At 39.6% G+C, this 23,790-nt stretch overlaps 2 protein-coding genes across 3 annotated transcripts; both read left to right on the top strand.

Moving 5' to 3' along the window:
* Positions 1-12,801: 12,801 nt before the first annotated feature.
* Positions 12,802-17,632, top strand: RB195_008851 (uncharacterized protein; the record flags this gene model as incomplete). Its single annotated transcript, XM_064195549.1, has 5 exons — positions 12,802-12,863; positions 14,530-14,619; positions 14,770-14,835; positions 14,952-15,015; positions 17,543-17,632. The coding sequence occupies 5 exons, from the start codon at positions 12,802-12,804 to the stop codon at positions 17,630-17,632; spliced, it is 372 nt and encodes a 123-aa protein (XP_064046694.1).
* Positions 17,633-17,898: 266 nt separating this feature from the next.
* Positions 17,899-23,442, top strand: RB195_008852 (uncharacterized protein; the record flags this gene model as incomplete). Of its 2 annotated transcripts, XM_064195551.1 has the most annotated exons (22): positions 17,899-17,974; positions 18,078-18,137; positions 18,185-18,221; positions 18,293-18,414; positions 18,948-19,105; positions 19,159-19,314; positions 19,399-19,550; positions 19,681-19,778; positions 19,841-19,967; positions 20,023-20,117; positions 20,174-20,313; positions 20,710-20,874; positions 21,020-21,103; positions 21,184-21,345; positions 21,414-21,596; positions 21,651-21,740; positions 21,863-21,961; positions 22,175-22,373; positions 22,431-22,486; positions 22,554-22,679; positions 22,749-22,877; positions 23,425-23,442. In XM_064195551.1, 22 exons carry the CDS (start codon positions 17,899-17,901, stop codon positions 23,440-23,442), a joined length of 2,532 nt encoding a protein of 843 aa, XP_064046695.1. The 2 variants fall into 2 exon arrangements, with proteins under 2 accessions (XP_064046695.1, XP_064046696.1); XM_064195550.1 differs by lacking the exons at positions 17,899-17,974; positions 18,078-18,137 and having other exon boundaries at positions 18,163-18,221.
* Positions 23,443-23,790: the final 348 nt, after the last annotated feature.

The following is a 23,790-nucleotide window of genomic DNA, read 5'->3' on the forward strand; positions in this document are numbered from 1 at the left end:
TTTGTACTGTTTATATATTAGATTTACTGTTTCATTGTGCACGTAAATAATCCAGAAGGTGTGATACGCGATGCTTTAACTTCTGCTGCTGGATGGCGGGTGCCGGTCCTATCATCACAGTAAGGAGCGCGACCAAGCCGCGAGTCGCGCACAACTCGCGAAATCGTTCGGTATGAATTCGTTTATTGCAGAGAGCTGACAGGGAACGAAGAGAGGTGAATGCTTGAATGAAAACACGAAGGAAATGAAGAGAGAATAAGGAGATCAATTCGAGAAAGATTTTAAAATTTGAAAAAATTATAAGAAAGTTTAGGAAAATCGAGAGAATCATATTAACTATTGATCAAAATAATGGAGAACGGTTATTGAGACGTTGTTGATGAAATTGGGAATTTCAACAGAGGTATTAATGAATAAAAATAAATGGATAAATAGTTAATAAATGAATTTAAAAAATAAAAGAGTAAATGATTTAAAGGAAACTTTTTTTAAATGGCCAAATTAGTCATAATAAGGATGATGATCATGATCGAGAAATTATTGCTTGGTGGAGACCTTCGCCACTTTCTTCCAGAAAGGACCTACATTTACGAAAAAGAACCGAGTAGTAAATTCTCTTCCATCCATCTGTTTTTCCCGCCCATATCGCCGCTGCATCTGCAATGTGCAGGGGATTCTAGGAACTGCAACGACAATTGCGTGTATCATCTATGTCACAATGGAAAAAAGTGCTTGAGCAGCTGTACCTTGCAGTTTTCAGTTCGGTTCAGTCAGGCAGACAAACGGACACAGAAAGATGTGTAAAATTCCTGGTTGTCAAAGCAAATGTGAAGGAACCTATTCCATCGGTATAAGTACACATTACGCTAATGTTTTGTAAGGCGGATATGCAGAGAAAATTCCAGAACATCTCATGCAGTTTTTTTTAAAGCATCACCCCACGAATCTGAGGCGGTGCGGATCTCAGGTGGAGTATTCGTGTACGGCATAGTAGATTATGGGAAGGAGAGTGATTCTGTACATTTCTTCCTAATTCCCGTAAAAAAACGGCCCGTAAAGAAGATACGGCTTCGGGCATTCTGGCGCACTTTCTTCTACAGGTACGAGTTCGACTGGAGCGCGTCGGCCCTGTGCGGCCCCGCATCTTCCGGGTCGTTTTTTTTTGCGGCAATTAGGAAGAAATGAACGGAATCACCCACCTCTCCATAATCTACTATTCCTTATGAGAATAGTCCACATGAAATCTGCACCACCTCAGATTCGTGGGGTGATGTCTTTAAATAAAAGTAAATTATTTTATGTGGATTTACAATACGACAGCAGTTCTTTTTCTTTTTTTCTTTTTTGTACTCTTTTTTCTTTTCTTTTTTGTACCGTCCGACAAGGATGAGATGATTCAATATTTGAAATTTACTACACATTTTTTGGATGAAATTGAAGCGCGTCTATGGATTTTGATCTTTCATCGAGAAAACGACACCAATTTAAAGGAGTCAGTTTTCAGCAAGTTTTCATGTATTGACTGAGTTTCTTCGAAGATTTGGAAGTTCAAAATAAAAGATTCGATGCCAAAATGCTTTGATAAAAATTTCAATGATTTACTTTGGTAATATAACGAATAAGTCGAGTGAAAGGATCAGTTCTCGCAAAAAGTATTTCCCTTCCAGCAGCAATTAATTTTAATGATAGTTTTGCGGGAAATTTTTCAAATAAGATGAAGTGAAAGTGAAAGTGAAAGAGTGAAATACGACCGAACAACGGATAACAAGGAAGGAATTAAGTGTCATAAGTAAGTGCTCTAAAAACTAGAATTACGCATTAGTTCCTCTCAATTCTCAACGACAATTGGATCCTCTTATTTTCGCTAACCACGATGTTTCCTCTTTTTCACTCATTTTTTTCTAGACTTTCTTCTTCGTAACTGCTCTGAGCTAGAATACTGAGAGAAGGATTTTAAACAAAACAAAAAGCAGCTAAAACTAGTTGAAATGTACTGAAGAAAAGAAGAGGAAAAAAGCTCTTACAATACGAAGAAAAAACCCAACAGAATACATTTGCTCGTAAAAAAAAAACTAGAAAAAAAGTAGTCAAGCTGAATACATTTGATTGAAGCAAAACTGTATGCAAAGAAAAATGTGTGACACTCAAAGAACTTGCCCTATGATTTCAAATTTTGATTAGGAACAACCTAACCACGAGAACTCGCTAGGTTGTTGTGGAAAAGTGCTGCAGAAAAGAGCAGAAAACAAAAAAAAAATGATCAAAAAGAATACATCTGTTCGTATAAAACTTTTTTTTTTTTAAATGGCCGTCACTTCCTTTGAAAAAAAGAGAAAAAGGATTATTTCCAGCACTGAAACACACTAATGAAAATATAAACCCAGACGTAAGATATACACAAACGCCATGCTTAGCCCCATAACTTTCCAAATAGTCCATGCTATATGAACTTGGATCGAAATACATGGATATAGATGAAGGAGACTACCGTATTCGCTACTGACTACTACGAAGAGAAGCTGAGATTCGAAAAGACGTTACAGATATCCAGAAAAACCCACTAAGAAAAGGCTAGTCATTAATTACTTGGTTTCTTTAGCTATGTAAATTGACCTATGCGTACTGTATACAAGTACTGCAAGTACTATTTTCCATTGTATTTCTATTTTATTGTAAATAAAGACTTGGAAGCCGAAATCTATAATTTTAGCATTATTTGATCAAAGATCGTAAATTTTCTTTTAAAAAAATCAGATTAAAAAATTTTAGAATTTTGACCGTAGAAAAGTAAAACTTTATACGTAACCACATATGCATGTATAAAATAAAAATAAGGAACTAATAAGAAGTAAAAAAAAGTAAAAAAAGCAATAAAATAAGTAGTAATAAGAAATATGAGTAAGAATACAATACATATAATATGATGTAATATAATATGAAGCCACAATGTGATATATTAAGTCCTCTCCTAAGGAAAAATAGAAAGAGTCAAGTAACTTAGACTGATGTTATCCGGAGAGCGCTTAGGATCGCCCAAAAGCCGCGATCGTTCTCGATCGGAGATTGACGGGTGCAAAAATGTGTGTGTGGTGGTGTTGTGGCCACTATATACCTACCACAGGTAAAAATAAACTGATAAGGTGTAAACACATCAATAACACATTGTCCGGCCACTAGTCTTCGGAGCCGTCGATTTTTTTGTCCCCTAAGAATACAGGTTTTTATTATTTATTAATTTATTCAAAGAAACCTATCAATTATTATCAATTCAGTTATTCAATTCCCCATTACTACAAGTGAAAAAAAGTAATTTTATTGTAACTTTTACTAATTCGATTGTTAGCAGTTTGGTTCTAAAATAGGAGAAGTCGCCTATTTTACCAGTCGCCACACTACAGACTTTTCTTCATTTCGCTACTTACCATCAGCACCGTACTGGTGAAAAAAAAGATTCACCTATGCCTATTTTTACGTGAAGACCTATTGGGACCCGTGGGACCAGTCACGGACTTGTAAGACAATTGTAACATACGAAATGTACTAAAAAATGACATGATATAAATTACAAAAATTATATTGATGATAACATAATCTAATTTGTTTTTAAAAAGTGCAAAATGTAATGGTTCCATAGATTTTTGACTAAAGACTTCGAAAAGAACTATGCGTTTATGAATGTATGTATATAAGTATGTGAATAAGCCAGAGTCAATTGCTACTTACAATTAAAGTCATAATTTTCTCAAAAATTAGAGCAGTTCATTCGCTTCGTAAAATCACGTGACTTTAGTACAATATGGTGAACCGACGTATGTATTGTGTGCGGATTTATTCCCACTTTTTTTTTTGAACAATCATACAAAGGGCGGGTGTAGTGTAGCGGTTAGAGGTTTCGCTTCCTGCACGATCGATCGGAGGTTCGAATCCGCCCTAGTGCTCACCAAGCCTTTCACCCCCCCCCCCCCCCCCCCAACCCCCCGTGGTCGATAAATTGGTACCAGACTTGTCTGGGAGGATAAAAACACTGAACTGACACATCGGCTGGCTCCCGCAAGTCATTGTATGGGCCAGTTACACGTTCGTGATCCTCAAACGATTCTGAATTGAAGTGAACGTGGTGGCGCGGGTCCCAAGCGGATTGATTAACGCCAGGAACTTTATTCGTTATCCTTTATTTTTGAAAAACATACTGCTTCCTGAAGGAAACGCTTAGGAGACGCTCCATTTCAGAGACAAAGTATTCATGATTCACTAACTATGGCCTGAGGCAATGAAATAGAGTGCTAATTTTAATTCTCGAAAACACAACGGTAGTCGTAAGAATGACAGCGCATAAGAAAAGAATTTATGTCAATTCACGGCGCTTTCAACCGACAGGTACTGTGATTTTCTACGATAAGAAAAAAGAGAACGAGCACTTAGGATTTCATAGCAGTGCTACATCAGTTATATATGTAGATTCTTTCTTTGTTACGTTTTTTTAAAAGAAATTTCTAGTTATTTTTCAATAAATTTGATTCGAGTGCTATTTTAAAGTGGCGCAAGCATAAATCTCGTCTATTCTCGTCCATAGAAAACATCTCTGTAGCAATTCCTTCGAAAATCACAAAGGTGTTCTATTTACTTTAGTCGCATGTTCTGGACCGAGTACTGAAGTTTTTTTTTTCCCGGAAAGATTGCAAATGATTAAGAGAGAAATCTGGAATGAATCGTTTAGAAAGAGACGAAAGCATTGATGCTTTCGAATTTTTGGCCTCTATCCTTGTTTATGTGGATTTTATTTGTGGAACGAAGAGGAAACATTTGGAATTCTGCAGGAAATATGTGTAAACGTGTGCAAAGAATGAGCAACACGAGCGAAAAAAAAATCCACAAACAAGTCTGACTAGGAGGGAAAAAGCAGAAAAAAAAGAGAAATACCAGGAAAAAAAGAAAGAGAAAAAGGAGAAATCCAGCAGCAGGAAAAGCAAAAGCGAAGAAGGGGAAAAAAAAAAGAAAAAAGTACTCGTCCACGATTGTGTATGTGTATGTATGAGTGTAATTTCACGTTTGTAGGAAAAAAAAAACAGGAAAGAAAAAGAAAAAAAAGAAAGAAAAACGTGAACGTCACACTCATACATACACACACACACAAACGTGGACGGATAACACCAGGGCGGGGTCGGTGATGGTTGATCCTAGCAACATATCAGCGAAGGTAAACAGAAACATTCGTCGTTCGTTCGTTCATTCGATTGTTTTCCTAGTGGATCTAGTGGTGGATCCACCACGCCACAAGATCAACGCCGCGCGGACTATGAGCTGAGCTGAGCTGACGTGGTGAAAGATAAGCGGAAATGTGAGCCGTGTGTGTGTGTGTCGCCGACGGCGGCACGACGAGAACGTCAAGTGTAACGCAATAACTGAGACGCAATATGCATACGACGTACGTATGTACGCGTAGACACGCGTAGATACTTCTCAGTTATTCCGACCGGGCATGGGATGACAGGACGAAGATCAAGGATACAATTGATCAATGAGCGAAGCGTGTTTCTGTTAGGATCCGTCGTGCTGCCAGATGTGTGTGTGTGTGTGTGCGTATGCGTATGTCAATATGTTTACATGATGAAATATAGACGATTGATTAGATCCACCGACTTAAACTATGCGCGAGACAACAGAGAGCTGCGATCGAATCGACACAGCATCGGCGCTCGCTTCGCCACGCTTCCCCATGCCCCCATGGACTCCCATCAAATCTTCCCCTGTCACACACACACACACACACACACATAGACCATCCAGACAGATCCCATCCGGACAGATCTCCGCTGATCGTTGTAATCATCGACATCTGGCACTTATCGCATTGTTTTCTTTTGTCCGATAGCAATTTGATGGGTCTCGTCGGGAATTCTGCATCATCTTAGAGCGGGAATTTTTTTTTTCAAACAAACCTTTAAACATATTGATGGATGTGTTTGTTTTGTTAAATTTCGCGCGCCATTGGAACCAGAGCGCAGTTTTTGATCACTCGCATACGTCTCTCCGTCCTCATGGGTCGTATTCTCTTCTGGAACAGTACAGTTTTTCTACTGCGTAGGTGTTGGTCCTTTCGTGATTATATATTTTCTTTTCTTTCTTTTTTGTGTGTATTCTTTTTTTTGCGTGGGTTCTTTTTTTTTGGTTCACATACGCAATAATGCACACAGTTCAACGGTAACTTGTCTTGTCGTCATTGTATTAATAGCAGCACATAAAGCGAAATTGACAATGATGGTATCTGTCCACGCAACGATACGATGAGGGATGAAAGATCACGAATAATTACACAGAAATGAAACCGAGAACTCTCATAGTTTGTTCGCTGTAGTTGACCACAAAGACGGCATGAGAGTCGTTGTTGTCGACCGAATTTCCCTACGCGGCACCTGAGAACGCGCTATGTGTACGAACGCAGGAGAAACAAAAAAAAAACAGACCACTGCGTCTACCAGCAGTTGGAGAGAAAGCGTCTGTACCTCATTTTTTGCTCGCTCATGCTCATGTATGCGTCTCTAATCCCATCTTTTCGTGGTGAGACCCCAACATAGTCAATTTTATGGTACGATGTTTTTAGATTAAAGTTCTAATATGTTATACTCCATCCGGTTCACATAAATCTTAGTCTTGTCACGCTTCCATTTCTAGTCACATGATATTTTGTTCTCTGGCACGGGTTTTCTTCTGTTCAATGATCGAGATGATGGCAGATCACTATTTAAGTTCTCTCATCGGGAACAATTATCAACAATTCTTAAACAATTTTCTTTTTTATTATTAGTGCATCATCTTGCACTAAAATCATTTTTGAAGTTTTTTTTTGTTGTTTTTCGTTGATTTGAAGGGAAATACTGGTTTATTGTGTGTCATTATTCAAGTGATCTGGTTGAATTATCTTTCTATAGTAGGCGGCAGCAGGGCGTATTGACCCAACCATACATGGTTGGGTTAAAACGAAATTCACGACAGCGGATGCAAATCGCAAACTGCAGCGGTTAGGATCGAGTAAGGACCCGTGCTACTGCCGTTCATTGCTACAGTTCACGTTGGTCCCACCTCGATTCCAAACGCTGTCTCCATCGCGCCGCTTTGAGCGCAACCGCTTACGCAACTGCACCGTGCTTCATATCGTTTTGACTCTACCGTAGACAACGTAGAAACAATTTTCGTACAATGAACTAAATTTCCCCTTCAGAGATTATTTACAACCTATAAAACATTCTTTTTCACCAATGGGAGTTCATAATTTCCGGAATGTTTGGTTACGGTCTTACAAACAAGGATTTCTGTACGCTCATAAACTGTTAAAAGAAGTACAATGTGTCGCAACAATCAATAAAAAGAAACGATATTGATTTCTAGTGAGGCACAAGGAATCTATCGGAATCCATAATGAAATTAAATCGGAACAAGTATTTTTAACGGATTAAATTGCGGTGTGTGGCGTGTGTACAAAAATTTCAGCCGTTTATTTTTATCGATTTTATTGATCGAATACAAAAAAAACTCATATCATTCTTCCTCTACTCTCACCTTATGTTTTAGCTACTGTACGAGATTTGTTTTTATAGCAGAACGCTTGTGCTATTCGCTACACAACAACAACGTGAAGGGTACGTGTGCGAACACCTCAAAGAAATGTTTCTCTTTCCTCCTGAAAAACAGGAAGGTGCAGCTCTCACTTAAATGTACCCTTTAGCACGTAGCAGACACAGTATCCACTATGATGATGTTTTTCTGTTGTACGCTGAGTAGCGTTCTTATAGCGAGGCGAGATTAACTTGCAGTCGTATCAATACTACCTGATTAGCGGTGTAGTGGCGTATGCGGTTGCGCTCGTGGTAGGACCCTCTTTAGGTCTAGTCGGGGCTCAGAACTGTGGCGAGAGGTCCACCGCCACACTTCGAACCACAACCGCTAACGCAATTACACCACACGTGGATTAATTTTGCCTCCGCTGTACTTTTAAACGTAATATTATTCTGGCCTCTATTAGGAATATACAAACAGTAAAAAGTGCATACATCCGTATACTATTATTCATTTCTCATGCGCATATTTCTGAGCCAGAATCCCGGAAATGAAAACCTAACAAATCATGCAAACATTTCCAAGATTCTACGCCTTCCGACGCCCAATAACCTCTCTTGCAAACAGTTGTGGTCAAGGTCGGTTAACACATATGATTTATAAATCCCAACCTTGATTACAACTCGATTTCAGCGCCTTTATCCATCGTCCGTTACGAAGCATTCTACTTTCGGATTCTTTCTTTTTCATTTCTTTAGCTATATACATTTCCTTAATCTGGTGATCGTTTTACCACAATCATTTCATAGTCGGGTCAAAACGACGTTAAGCACGCTGCAGTAGTCTAGACTGGTGCGCACGAAGCGGAGAGAGCGGTTGGAATTGAGATGGGACCATTGCGAACTGCGGTGATGGATGGTGCTAGAAAAGGTTCCACTAGATCCTAACTGCTACTCCGCTTCGAGCGCAGCCGCTCACGTAACTGCACCGTGTTTCATTTCGTTTTGACTCTACTCTGTATATGTGTCCACTTATAGTCGGGTCAAAACGACATGAATAACGAGTGTAGTTGCGGTGCATTTGCGTACGCGCTTGAAAAGGCGCTGTGGAGGCAACGGTTGCAACCGAGTTGGGACCGTCGCAAACTGCAGTGATGGGTGGTGCCAGCAAAGGTTTCACTACGCTCCAGCGACGCGCATCGAGAGAAGCTGCGTACGCAATTGCGTACGTACTTCATGTCGCTTTGCCCTTCTTTATTAGCACTAATGCAGACCTGCGGCAGACTGAATCTAAGTACTAGAAACAATTCTGAGGGCACGACCAATGTCCGCAGATCCCTGCCATCAGAATACTTCATATTCCATACTATATGTCTCCTCAACGCACCATAAAGTACCTCCCCAGTCTAGAATTCTAGAGTAGGGTCTAAACGACATGAAGGGCGGCGCAGTTACGTAAGCGCCTGCGCTCGAAAGTGTGGTGCGCAACGGTTGGAATCTAAGTAGGGATCCTTACTGACATCATTATTCGCTGTACTTTGCAATGGTCCTACCTGGATCCCAAACGCTCTCTTCACCGCGCCGCTTTTCGTTTTGACTCTACTATTCCTTTGGTTACTTCAATACAAAGCGTAAACAACAACCCTCGATGAAAAACCCAAACAGGTCATTTGAATAGTTTTTTTTTTCAAATGTTTCTGCTTACTCCTAGAGCTACACTTCGACTTCAAACCTAAAATACTCTCTATGTACCCGTGTAGTGTAATATAGTCGAGAACCACGAGAAACCTGGTGCAGTTGCGATGGCGCTCGCGGCGTGCTTGTGATCTACGTAGGATCATCGCTAGCTCCTTCCGATTGGAGTGAAATCAGCTATGATTCCAATTGGATCGCAATCACTGGCTCCACTCTGTCACGAGCGCAGTTGCGCTCGACTTCAGGCCGTTTTGATCGGGACATAAAATGGAGGGGACCCGCGATATACCCAGAATTCTCCCTTCTCCTTTGTATTAAATCATCCCATAAATAATGCGGTTCTTTTAATTTCATGAACTTAATTTCGAAAGGAAGGAGATACCAGTTAAATAGCCTAATAGTACTTAATACTAGAGCGTATTTATGACTAACTTCATCTGTTTAAGTTCTACGAGATTAGGACAGTGTAGAAAATCACATTATTTCAAAGATAATCCAACAAATACTAATATATCTAACGGATTTCGCGAAGTTTATCGCGTCAAGTAGTGAATAACATGTGCAACCACGTCCTCGTATGCAAATTACGAAACCAAGGCACGCTTGTGAAATTTTTCAGATTTTATTGGAATGGCTGGATGTGTTTATGCTAAGTTATGCACGATGTTATAACAATTTCAGTAAGAATTCTAAGGAAATGTCAGTAGGAATACATCCTAACTACGTTTCCACAACTTTTCCTTTTTGTGCTTTCTCTTTCGTTCCCTTCCCTCAGGTTTTTTCTTCACTTCTCTGGATCGTCTGGATGCACTTGCTCAGTTTTATTCTGCCCACTCGCCACCTCTTAGCATTCTCCTGTTTCACGTTGGGCATTGTTGAGATTCCAGAGCTTTTTGCTTGATCCTATCAATCTAAAGCATCGAAGTTGTCTCACAGTTGCTTTCGGCAACGTTCGAAGGTTGCTGGATCTTTTTCCACATGAATATATGAAAAATATTTCTATTTCCTGAAGTATTCAACAATATCCTCAAAAATTCGTTTAGTGCGATATGCGTCGACTAAGACAGATGATGACTATAGCAGTGATGTCGCTATTTATCAGTTGACAGTACTTCTTGTTTCCTTTTCCTCCAAAGAAATCACCCAGGTTTGTTTTTGTGAAATTTAAGCGAACAACACAGAATTTGGAATCAGTTTAACTTAGACGATAAATTGCGATTTGATTCTTCAGAACTGAATTGACTAGGGGCTATTTTTGTGAAGCACACGTCGTGTACTCTATGAAATCTTTTCCTCCATCTGTCCATACCAATTACGGTTTCCCTATTCTTATTGGTTTGATTGTTATGAAAGATTTTATTGGCCTTACAGTGGGGTTTCGTTTACGCCGTTTTTAGTAATCATGTGTTGCACTGATCAAAATTATAAGGTCAGTAGCATTCGTCTAACTAACCACTCTTGAAACTGGACCTCTGAAAGCCTCTGAAAACGGTGTAACTTCGAAGCGTAAGACCTAAAAAAATTGTGTTGTGAAAAAAAAGCACCGAGACACAAAACGTCGAACACTGACCATATTTATGAGGCGAGGATTTGACATTTAGTAGCTGTGGCACAATGTAGAGATAAACTTTTCATACAGTCGTCACAAAATGCGTTCAACCGGGGCGACGTGACGCATCCGCGACACGTCTTCCTTGTTGGACGTACCCTGCTTCTCTGACATATCCGCTAATCGATGGCGCGATTTCTCTGCACTATTAGGCTTCTCGAAGCGGAAGGATCCTCACCAGCGCTGTGGACGAGTTGCCTCGACCAGTTTGAGTGCGTTCTGTTGAGATGAGAATCTAATCTCTGTAATGCATTTGCATAATTAAGCTAACACATACAGTTACTAATGTTGAAATGTTGTATTATCGATCGAGGAACGGTCACAACATTTCAGTCGTGGCTCTGCCAGTGATCCTTCCACTCGACAACTATATTCGGGTAAAAACGACATGGAGCACGGTGCAGTTGCGTAGGTGGTTGCGCGCGAAGCGGCGCAGTGGAGATAGCGGTTGGAATCGAGGTGGGACCATCGCGAACTGCAGCAATGAACCAATGAACGATGGCAGCAGGGTCCTCACACGATCCTAACCGCTACGCTCCACCGCTTATGCAACTGCACCGTGCTTCATGTCGCTTTGACTCCACTATACAAGTTCCACAGTTCTCTTTCGGTAGTAGTAGTCGAAAAAACCCGTGTAAGGCAGATGTTTCATCGTTTTTCTTTTTCTTTTTGGTGGATTCTTCGATATGTACGACCGCAATCAGCGTTGGTGTGGTATGTTATGGTAGATTTGTTACCGCGTAATGTCTATTTGTATTGTGTTTATTTTAAAGGCAGCGTTCACAGAAATTTTTGTTGTAAGATCCGTTAGTTAGTAACGTTGTTTATCATAATGAAAATACGAAACACTCTCTAAGAATCCAGGAATCCGAGAGTGGTCAGATTACCCGACGATGCAACTTTTTGAATGTGTGAATGTGGAGATGCAAACGCCTGAAGTGGATTTCACACGATTTCACGCGTAAAAAGTCGCTTTGTCGGGTTCTTTCGTCATAACCTGACTTCATTTTCATTTCGCTACTCTCACACATGTAAAGAGTTACTTCGTTGAATAATATTTCAGTCTGGTGCTCTTAATCCAGTTATTTTCTGGAAGATTTGGTTAGCGTTTTCGATATGATGCAAATTACTTCTCAAATCTGTTCAGTAGTGGAAAGAACCCAACACTAAAAATGTCAGCGAACGGTCTCTTTTAGAGTAGGATAACGATATGTGTCTCCGTATCAACAGCAGAGCATAGAGGGTTATTGTACAGCATACAATATACGCACAATAGGAATAGGAAGGCCGTCAACAAGATATTGGAAAGAGCTATCGCATGTGCAGTATTGCATATATATTGCCTGCAAAATTTCCATCTGCCGATAAAAACCCCTCATCTGGCCGTTGTTCACGTATGCCTGTCGTCGATTTTGTTTATTGTCACTCATTTCATGCCTGTCATTGACATAAGCTTGTTACATTTGATAAGAATTGACGACTCGAATGGACAACCGGCTTTCTGTCGATCTTCTCCGCCCGGTTCTAGTTCTCGCAGAGAAGCGCTCTCACATTTCGCGGAGATGTTTCCGGGACTCGTCCCTTTAGTGGATTCATTTTCTGCGTCCTTTTTGAAGTTATGAATTCGTTATTTTCATAGTTATGAAAGACCCACCATCTATTGACTAATGTTTTGACCTTCATTAAATTCTGGTCATTTGTTTTAAAATCACCTTAACGTTATTAAATAGAACTGGTACGAGTACTAGTAGGAATCTCCCTGTCCTTTTGAGCGATGGTACGGTGCAAAGTCTCAGTTTTTTGTTAAAAGTAGATACAGTGGTTCACTACCCATGACATATGGTTCAGTTTGTTCGAAATCGATATAATAGAACAATTCGTAATACTTCTTCTTACAGGGAAAGAATATGAAGACAATCTGCACTTGTATTTTACTATTTTGAGATGTTGTTACCAGATTCTTTTATGTTGGAAGAATCCCCACAAATCATAAAATCCTATGATGGGTACGTCTGGAATAGATTGGTGTGATGCACAATGAACGGCTGAGTTAATATCATGCGCATGTTACAAACAAAATCGTAGTGTATTCGGGATTAGAATTCGTGCAGCTACTGTAACGCATAACAACTGTGAATACCATTTTATTTCCTTTGATTCGATAACACTTTATATTAGGGGGGCTTTCAACGACAGCAGTACCCGTCTCATAGGTGCGATAGGGGGAAGCGGACCCTGGTCAGGTGAAGGTGGTCTAACTCATGGAGTGTGAGTGATGGGGATCCTTTCCCTAACCGTCCAAAAGTAAGGGGGTCCCTTTCCCAACCGTCCAAAAGTGAGGGGAGTCGGAGCACCGGCTCCGACCATCGCAGCTATGGTACTTGTTGTCCAAGGACGGTGACGTTACTTTCTTTTTCCAACAACATTGTATTTTTTTTCACTGAGGACGGCCTAAAACTTGTTAGAAGCACTTAAAATTTCCTTAGAACCTATTCAAGTGTCAGATTTTGCGTGAGAATGCTTTGACCTTCAACGCATCTCGCTATTGCATCATTTAATTCAATAACGACGATGATGCGGCTTCGACGACATGTTGGAGTGACGTCTGTCACCCATCTCTCGTCGGGTATCGCCATAATTTTCTTTTTTTTTAGACAACCGTTGACATTTATTCCTTGCATGGGATCTTTCTTTTTTCCTGTTCATCGTCCCCCATCTTGGATATTCCGTGTTGTTTTCTTTATGCAATGAACCAGCGGCGCTCATCACAGCGAAATTCGATCCGTGTAAATAATGTGGAACACAATGAAACGGGAGTTTCACTTGTGGAATATGATTCTATCAGGAGATTTGGTGTGTTCCATTCTTTTGAGGAAGTAATGTAATATTTCGATTGTTTTCTACTGCATGTAGCCTTAGAACGGTGTTATCTCCGAGTGTTTATCAGCGTTTAGCGGTGTTTGCATGCGATCATTGGTTATCGATGGATTGTAAAAGATTGCACAACATCGCATACGGTAGGTCTCCCTCAACGATTTTTTTAATTAGGAGAAGGAAATTTTGCAGTTAAATTCTTGGGGAATTGTTGGGATTCCTTGCATCTGACCGTAGAACATTTTTTGCTTACGTGGAAATACAAAATAATAACAGTAATATAGTAGAATAGGATAGTAGATGTCAACTGAGAATGATTTGGCAGTTTAACGCACGCCTTCGCCGTGAACGCGTCTCATCAGCTCGGTTGAATGGGCTCGGGGAAGACTGTACTAGCGTTTTTTTTTACTTCGTTTTTTTTTTTTACTTCAGGGGCATAACCATCAAACGATCGTATAGCCGAAGATGACAACACGTGAGAAACAAAAATAGGAAAGCATAGATTTTCTGAGCAGTTTGTGGTGAAATCAGTTAATTTTTTTTCAGCAAATTGCTGAGATTTCGTTAACTAAGGAAGTGCTTCATTTGAAATCATTTTATTTCTTGTAGTAAATGGAGGATTTGTATTATTAGGACCCAGTTTCGGATCCATCAAGCGATTTAATCATCAGGAGACTTTGTAAACCAAACTGACGGATTGTTTGTTCAGTGCGAAAAGTGAATATAAACAGTTTCTCAAGCTATGTTGAAAATGTTGGGAAGTAAATGTGAAACGTAACATTTGCGAACGACTTCAAGGTTTGATATTCGGGAAACAGTGCAGTATGCTGCCTCGGTACTTCTCAGTGTGATTCAAAAGCATATTGTTCACGCCATCCATAATGGAGGGTAAGACATTTTGTACGGTAGAGTTCCCTGAGATTCGTGTTTTCTGCCTATTCATTCCATGTTTCTGCAACAATTTCTGTTTCTGTTTTCCTAATTACGAGCACTGCAGTGGACTTAGCACTTCTCACTGAGCTATCTCATTTCTTTCAGGTATTTATTTATTTATTTTTTATTTTGGAATGGCACTTCGCCGATTCTGTCGACATTGTTTGAACGGTAAATTTCTCCTAAAATCATTGCTTGCTGCACATTTGTCTCATTTTCTCATTGCACTAATCATTTACTTTTGTAATGTTGTCTGTCTCTTTATTTATCAGGTTTTTTTTCCTTAGAACGCAAATTCAAATGAAAGTTAAGGATATATGCAATATTGCAGAGGATATCACACCTAAAACGGTAAGTTTAGGGTGTTACGGATGTTCACTTTGTTTTTCTTTCAACTCTCGGCTATTTCATTCCTTGCATTCGTGTTACTCTTTGTCGTTTATGTTGGTCTATGATTTTCAATCTCTAAATGTGCTATAATTAAAGCACCTGCGATAAGATTGCTGTCGTTGATTTATACAGTACACTTCTCAATTATTTGCCGTATTTTACATACGTTAAATTTGAACGCAGATGGTGTTTGTCTTCTGATATTTCATAGTACACTTTAGACAGGTTTCGCTTCAACTTTTTTTTCTTGTTTTGTTCGCATTACACCATTTCACACTTGCACTCTATATGCGAATATCTAGTGACATTTCCAAAAAAATTTCCGTCTTAATATAGGACTCTGTTTCCAAGAAGTGGGGAGGAACGTTAGAGTGTGAAGCTTAAAAATATTTTTCCAGCTATTGGGTAGGCAATACTTCAAGGTACTTAGTTTATGTACTACATCTTTTAAAAATAGACACAAGTGATGAAATTTCTATCGTTGAACCCGTTTGCAAAAATTGGCTACAAGTGTTGAGGTATTGCACAAGAAATAACTTCTTCCGTGTAAATACATCGAACCCACTCAGTATTTTCTCTTCCTGATATTCTCATTTCACGCAGGCGTGAAGTCAACACGAAAATACAAGATGTCTGGTGTATTTACACAATTGGGATAACTGTGCTGCTGCAAATTTGGTAATGTCGCGGTATTGATTGAAGAAGATCGTAGCTTTGGCGCTGTTCAATACATATGTTACCATATGTAATCTATTTAGCTGCCATATGTGTTACCATATGTAATCTATGTATTTATTTATCATATTTTTCGGCTATAAATAAAGGGTTACCAATAAGCCAAATCCTCAACTCCTCTCTGAAGTCGTACTCGGCAACTGTTCGTAATAAAATCAAAAAATGAAGGAATAATACTTTTTGATTGAACGATTATAGCATTGACTAGCAGCTGTCGAGATATAGCGAGCATGCGAGACGAATTTGCCAACAGCAGTGAGCACTGTTTGATACGAAAGTCCTAGGCAGGAGCTTTTTTTTTCTACATTAGCTACCCTACGATCAAGTACTTTCAAACGCCTACATTTTCTTATTGGTTCTAATCCCAGGAAAATCTCCGCAGTCATACATACGAACAACTGAGGAAAGTTCCCATGACAGACCAACAGGCCGGAACAATGTAATCTCTAATGTACATTTTCTAGTTTTTCCTCTGCTCCGTTTCCACCACCTTCCGTTATTACAATGATGTTCCACCTCAATGAGAGATCGTTCTAATTAATTTTCATAATAGTCTAACGCAAAACTATGCTACAGAGCTTTTCTTCCTCATCCTTGCTCGTGCAGCCTCTACTTTCCCCTGATTGATCTGCAGTTGGATAATTTGTTCTGTTGTTTGCACAATTTTCACAACGCTGGAACTATTATTTCGTTGTATTTTCGTTATTTCGCCGGGAAATAAATTACACTTTGTGGGATTATATGGAAGGTTTTTTTTTTCATAGAATGAAGAAATTATTCTTAATGGCCCACAATTACTGTGTTCTTTGAAACTAGGGGACACCTACTTATTACAGCTTTCTTAAAATTACCTTGTAGTGAACCTGTAGTGACTCAAACAACGACTACTTTCTCAACTGTACTTTATCCCGCTTTTATTTATTTATTTTTTTTGAGCAAGGAGCAAGTAAAGGATTTCAGTATGTTATGGATGAAGTCCAAGAATACATCCTCACTATTGCGACTAAACTACTTTTTCCAAACTTCTTCCACAGTGGAACAAAATGTTTATCATATCTTTGTGAATGGTAACTACCCAGTTGAACAACAAGTTTTTTTTTCCTAGGAATTCATTTCCGTCTAAAATAACGGCTTGATTTCCTGTGACCGCATGTGTGTCACAGACATGTTGATGGACGGAGTCCATAGGTTTTCCCGAAATGCGTTTTATGAGACTCCAAACAAGTCATTCTTTAATGGAAAACCACAAGTCTAAATTAGCGTTAAGTAAAGTAGTTGACAAGTCTAAATTTAAATCATTTGATAAAGATTTTCTTTTAAGATTGTCATTGATGCATTCAATCATTCAAAACTTGAGAATTTCCATTGTATTTCACGAGCTCGTGCTTAGCACGGAATCATATTCAGTCGTTGGAATAGCAGTGAAAAGAAGCCTGGCAACGCAGATCGTTGTCCAGAAAACCTCCAGCGAGCGCAGTACACACAGTTTCCATTCCTTTATCAAGAGACTAGTCTTCCTCTTCTTCTTACCGATATCGTTACTGTAATCCTGAAAGATAGCAAGTGTTCGCTACAAGTTTGGAGGAGGATGAATCAGAAGAGAAGGTTCAAATAGTGGATCCAGTGTCCTCTACCGTTTAGATATAGTTTTTAATAGTGTTTTTTTAATAGTATTTTTAGTAAAAGGCAAATCCCTATCAATGTAGGGATTTTCCTGGTGCATTCAGTATGTTCGATTGATATTCGTTTGCAGCTGCGTGATGTTGGCGTGAAATCGGGGAATTCACCACACCTGGACGATCGTCACACAAATGGCGAGCTGTTGTATCGTCGTGGTGTATAGATAACACAGCTCTCCTACCTCCGATCAACGTCCCCCCCTCCACATGTCTGCGTCTCTAACCTGCAATGTCTGGTTTCTCTGCCGACTAAAATGCGAATCCACGCAACACACACAGCACGCATCGACGCTCTATGTTTTTATCAAACCTTTTCATTCCAATCTCTTATGTATAACTCTCTTCATCTTTCTCGTAAACACTCTTAACACGTACTCTTTGAATTTCCCCCCTTATCAGTAACACGTGGTTTTCACGTTCCTCAAAAACTATGATGATTCTTAATGTTTTCATGCGAACTCTTCGTTTTGTAGGCATCATTCGTATCATCATTGTTCGCAAAACTGGTTCGTCATTACTCGATCGTATTTTCTTTTGACTTTGTTATCGTTGTCGGTGATAGGTGCTACTTTATGTTAGGTATTGTGGAGTAATTGGTAATTCTTCCAGGTGATCCACTCGCTTCCATACCGAAGCATCATTGCGAAAAACCACTCAGATACACATTTAGTCTTATTGCACACAAAAAGGAAAAATGCATATAGAAAATGTTGAAGAGTTCACAACTTGGCTAATATCCGAGTTGACACCTATGTAAGTTGTTGTTGTTTTTTTTTTAATGTCGTTTTTCTTCGAACCTTCGAAGTGATACGGTACGATTTCAGTTGTGATGCAGAACCAGGCGCATTGGCAAAATATGTGCTAGCTCTTTTGCGGAAACCAAATAAGTCCGATGAGGAGATGCGAGCGTTCAGCACCGACCAACTAGAGGTGTTCTTGCAAGGAAGTACGTTCTGTTCTAAGTGTAATAGTAGTTCAACCACTATCGTCTTTGTTACACGGCTGCCAAATTTTTAAAATGGACTAAAAAAAAGTCCTCTATTTTGTGCGCCACTTCTACAATATCTTTTGTTGATTTCAGAAAATGAGAGGAACCTCTTTTGTTGCTCCATAGCTTCGAAAACTTCTGCTTCCAAATAATTGACAGCTCTTTAAATTAGAAGAATCCTTCTTGAGTATTCTACGTGTTATTATTGGTTCGAAAACTCTACATATTACAAAGTACATATTGCCTTTGGGTCACTATGAATCCATTAAAAGATCGAAAGATGAACAAAAAGGAACCTTCACGTCAAAGTGCATACTGTCGTGCTCGTTTCTCGTAGCGAATGAGACAAAGGATATTGTTCTAGCGTGTGCACTCTGATCACTCATCTAATCTCCTTTTCTACACAATAAATTATTCTAAATAGAGTGAACTAGAGTATCTTGACCGTTTTTCTCCTATTCACAATCTATTTATTAAGATCGATCTTTCAGATACGAAGAAATTCGTGGACAAAATGTTTGCTGTGCTTCAAGACGGTTCATACGTACCGAAAAGAGAGCCGTCGCCTATCCCCGAAGAAGCTGTAAAGGAAAGGGTTGCAAAACGTGAAGAAACGAAAAAGAAAGAAAGAGAAGCTACTGAAACCAAGGTTAAACGCTTCCTGCTTTCAAATTCCTGTTTAAACTATTTGCATTATTTCAGCCAACGCGTGAGTCTGCAAGGAATGGCGATCACACAGAAGACCGTCGGAAACCTTCTGCTGAAAAAGTGCCGAAAAAGGAAGAAATTCCACCTCCTAATCGCAATGAGCGGCCTCCACGGAAGAGAATCAGTCCTCCGCCAGCAGACACCGTTAGGGTATTTGCTACTATTTATTTACTCGATTTTTTCATAGTTCCTTATGTGGACTTTTGTTCTTGGACCAAACTACATTCGTTCTAGAGAGATGTCCGAGAGAACGTTCGAGATGGAAGGGAACCGCTGCGAGATCCGCGACGCCGCTCTCGTTCGCGTTCACCGCGCGATCGACGTGGGAGACTTGGGGCTCGACGCTCTCCGAACGAACGGTTTCGAGCGGAGAGACGAAGAAGCAGGTTGGTCCTTGCAGTTTTCTCATGTTGCTGTTGTAGAAACATACGACTTTGGAAAAATGAAGCTTACAAGTTTCTCCCCCATCCGAATTATGATTTGGCGAATATTCTTGCCAGAGTATCTATCCTTCAGATCTAGAAGTGAGGGCCGCAGCAGATCCCCTGAACGTCGTGATCGAAGATCTCCACGAAGTGATGAAAGAAGGAAAAGGAGATGCCGCGATTATGAAGGTAAGAGACCAATTATTAATTTTTTTTTTATTGTTGTTTCTTGTATGAGTTTAACTATTCAGAGAAAGGATATTGCATGCGAGGAGATATGTGCCTCTTCGATCATGGTCCTGATCCAGTAGTTGTTGACGATTCAGCGCTTGAAAAAATGGTGAAAATTCCTGATAAAACATCACCTCACAACTTTAGGTATGTTTAAAACCGCGTACTGCATTAAGTGCCCGCAACTATAATTTTATTCTAGCATTCCACCACCTGGTTATCATGCTCCTAATCCACCACCGCCTGGAGTGGACCCAATTTTTGCAGCTCCACCACCTGGTCCAAGACCTGTCGAAGGTAATGCTTTTCGAACTTATTCGAGGAAAAAAAAAAACGCAAGACTGTTGTTGTAGGTTACAATCCAGAAGCACCATCTCTGAGTGGTCCAGATTTCTCAATGCCACCTCCTCCTATTCCAGTCACAATCAACACTGGGCCGTGGCGTCCAAGTCCATATGCTGTACCAACAACTGCTAATGTTGTTGTCCCTACAGTAAGTGCCTGTAGGAAGCGTTTTTTCTAATTTTGAAATATCAAAAATGCTAAGGTTTTGTTGGTTAGGAAAAAAAAATCAAATTCACTGATATAAGACTTCTTGTGGGTCTAAATTCGATGAGTTGTTGCAGGATCTTTTAAGTTCAAGGAAGTCATGATCTTTAAGGCTGCCTATAAAGAATGCTTCTTTAAAAAGTGAAGATAAGGTTTTTTCGAATCAAAACTTTGGAATGCAAATATCAGCTTGCTAGTGACCTGCTCGCCAATTTTCAAATATAATTCTTTTCTCGTCTTCTGCTTGTTGTTGTACTGATACAAAAAGAGTATTATTATAAATCTAGTTATAGTAGCTAGGTAATATTCACAGAGTTTGATTTAAAATATACCAATTTAGGTTGGGTATGATCCATCCGGAGGTATTCCAGTCGATCCATCGTCTGCTGGTGCTATCTCAAGGCCTCCAATGAGAGGTGGAATGCGCGGTCGAGGACGTGGAGGTCAGGCGTCTGGTAGATTCCCGCAGGTATCGAATAATCGTGGAGATGGAAAGACATTGCAGGTTAGCTCAATTTCTCTTATTCTGCAACTAATAACCACTTTAGTTCTTGAAAGTTGAAGAAACTATGTGTTTTCTTATAGACGTGAGGAGTTATTCCTACTACCATTATTTGGGATTTGAAAATATTTCATCCTCTTGTGTTTAGGTGAAGAAAATTCCTCCTGAGCTCAATAATATTGCCAAGCTGAACGAGCATTTTGCTGCATTTGGAAGCATCGTTAACATGCAGGTATTGTTTGTATTTTGTTTTTTGAGAGTCCTGTTTGTATTTTGGTAATTACTCTCAAATAAGTAAGGTTATATTTTAAGGTACGCTTCAACGGAGAAGCTGACTCAGCTCTTATCACGTATGCCTCGCGCGGGGAAGCTATGGCGGCATACAAATCACCGCAACCAGTCTTAAACAATCGCTTCATCAAAGTGTTCTTCTATAATCCCGACATAGTTGCAGGATCTACTGCTGGACATGACGTGCGTGCAAATTCCTAGTTGATTGTTTCATGAGCGCTGACTAATAATAGTTAATAATTGTCATTTAGGGCTTGCAACGATCAGTACTCAACTCTGGTGTTAATGTTGATAAACCAGCATCTGAGAACGCTCCATCACCCGCTCAGCCTCCTAAGGTTGCCACGATTGAAATGTCTAAATTCGTGAACCAGGAATTAAAAGAGAGCCGAGAGAAAATTATCGAAGCGAAACGTAAATTAAAGGCGGAGAAGGTGTGTAACCTTTGTAAAGATGTGGGAGGTGTTCTTTTTAAACATTTTCTGCAGGCGACACAAGTTTCTGTCTTCAACATTCACAAAAGGCAAACGGATCTCCTCCAGAAACTGATGGATCGTCAGAAAATTGTGGTGAAAAAGGTGTGTTATCATAGTGTAAAGATCGTGTCAACTGTGAAACCTGTAGAATTATGGCATAGAAATAGAAGTTCTCAAGAAAATAGTACGAATATAGAATTTCAAAAAATGTATGGATTTTTTAGTTAAAATCAGAAGGCGAGGCCCTGGAGAACGCGGAGAAGAAGAAGCTTATGGCTCTTGTCAAACAGCTCATGGAGAAGATTACGACAGGGAAGAAGGAGGTGATTTCTAGAATGATGGATTTTTAGACATGGTGTAGAAACAATTTGTGGACGTTAAAGCCAGGCGAATAGTTGCTAGAGTTCTTAGTTCTTACCAAATTTGTTTGATTTTTTTTCCTTTTTAAAATCTTTTTTCTTCCTGAGCATTTTGATGACTGCATTATCGATCTTCTGTGTTCTTACTTCAATTTGTTATTAGTGCTTTTGTTCCAGATTGATGAGCTCTCTGCGAAATTGAAGACTTGCACTGAAAACATTGCTGAGTTGGAGAAAACGATCTCATCTGCGAAGGCTAACGGGAAAAACTCAGACAGTGATGGTCGGGACAGTGCTAGTCCGTCTTCTCCATCACAAGAAGGGAAAGTGGCAGTGGTTGCCACTCAGAATCTCTTGAAAAGAAAAGCCGAAGATGGTGAGTTTTAAGGTACTGTGTTGTTGTGCTTCACTTTACAGTGTCCTTGCTTTTCAGCAGACGATGTCGATCAAAAGCGCGGTTCTGCTATAATCTCAGTTAAAGGCGTCAAGGTACGAACCAATTGTCTTTACTAATTAACTTGAGTGATTAGTGATATAAATAAAGTTCCACATTTAGGCTGACGATACAGATGCCATCGTTGAGCACATGACGCAGTATGGGGATATTCTTAACGTTGAAATGATCAAAGATGATGACCCCATGATTTTATTGACATTCCGAAGTCGTGAAAATGCTGATCGAGTACATATATAACATTTCTGTCGCATTCAACATGCGAGACAGTATTGATTTTCAATACCACTTTTTGAGGCTGTCGTCGATGGCGCGTTATTCAAAGGAACAATGCTAGATGTGACGTGGCATCGATCGGCTTGTGGCAATTCGGAGAATTCGCCACTGAGTGCAGATAAAATGCTGGCCGGTATTCCACAGAGCGAGGTGAGTTTTCATAACGAGGCTTTGCTAGCACAGATTTTTAGTGAGATTACGTATTTCACGCCGGCATTACCGGGTATTATGAACTGAAGCTGAACAACCACTTTTCCACAAGAATTTGAATGTTCATTATCATTGCACTATTATGGGAAATATTTTTACGAGATTACTTCAACGCCAATTTACACACTCTATTTGCGTAATACAATGTTTTGTTCTTCAATTACTTTTCAAAAGGAATCAGATGATGTTGAGGTAATGCACATTAATTGATCATCAGATTCGCTCATGTCGCAATAGAAGTTATGTGATGTTTGAGAATGTTAAAATTCTGCAAAGCGACCGCAGATGCTTTGCAGCATGCCTTCACAGTTTAACGTATGTGCGTTAAGACATATCCTCACTCTAAAGCTGTATGATGTGGGGATTCATTCACGTACTGTTTTACTTTTTTCTTCACTAGCATCCGATAGTATGATTCTTTGATAGTATTGTTAATTTGAAAATCAAGTAGGTGTTAAGCGCACAGTATAGCAATTCTTACTTTTAGTCGGATGATGAGTCGTGATGCACCGTTATCGAGTCGCCGTTCACCTATTCTACGAGGTATTCTACGAGGGAGGTCGTAGTGTGCGGTTTTTCTGGACACAGACGCCGCGATCCCGTCTTCTCTGAGCGATATATTTGATCCTCATATAATATCGTCTACGGTCGTAGGTTGTGATCCCGTTGTTTCTTATATTTTTGGTATGTTAGAGCATTAAACCCTCATAACTCTTTTTATGGTAAACTTCTTACTTGTTAACGTATGAGTACAGTTAGAGTTTCTTTGATTTTATACATTGTCTGTCAGTTTTTATCATAAAAGAGAGCGAATGTGCTCCACAAGTTAATAAAAATATATATCAAGTATTCC

This window comes from Necator americanus, chromosome III, assembly GCF_031761385.1.
Source record: "Necator americanus strain Aroian chromosome III, whole genome shotgun sequence".
Taxonomy (NCBI): domain Eukaryota; kingdom Metazoa; phylum Nematoda; class Chromadorea; order Rhabditida; family Ancylostomatidae; genus Necator; species Necator americanus.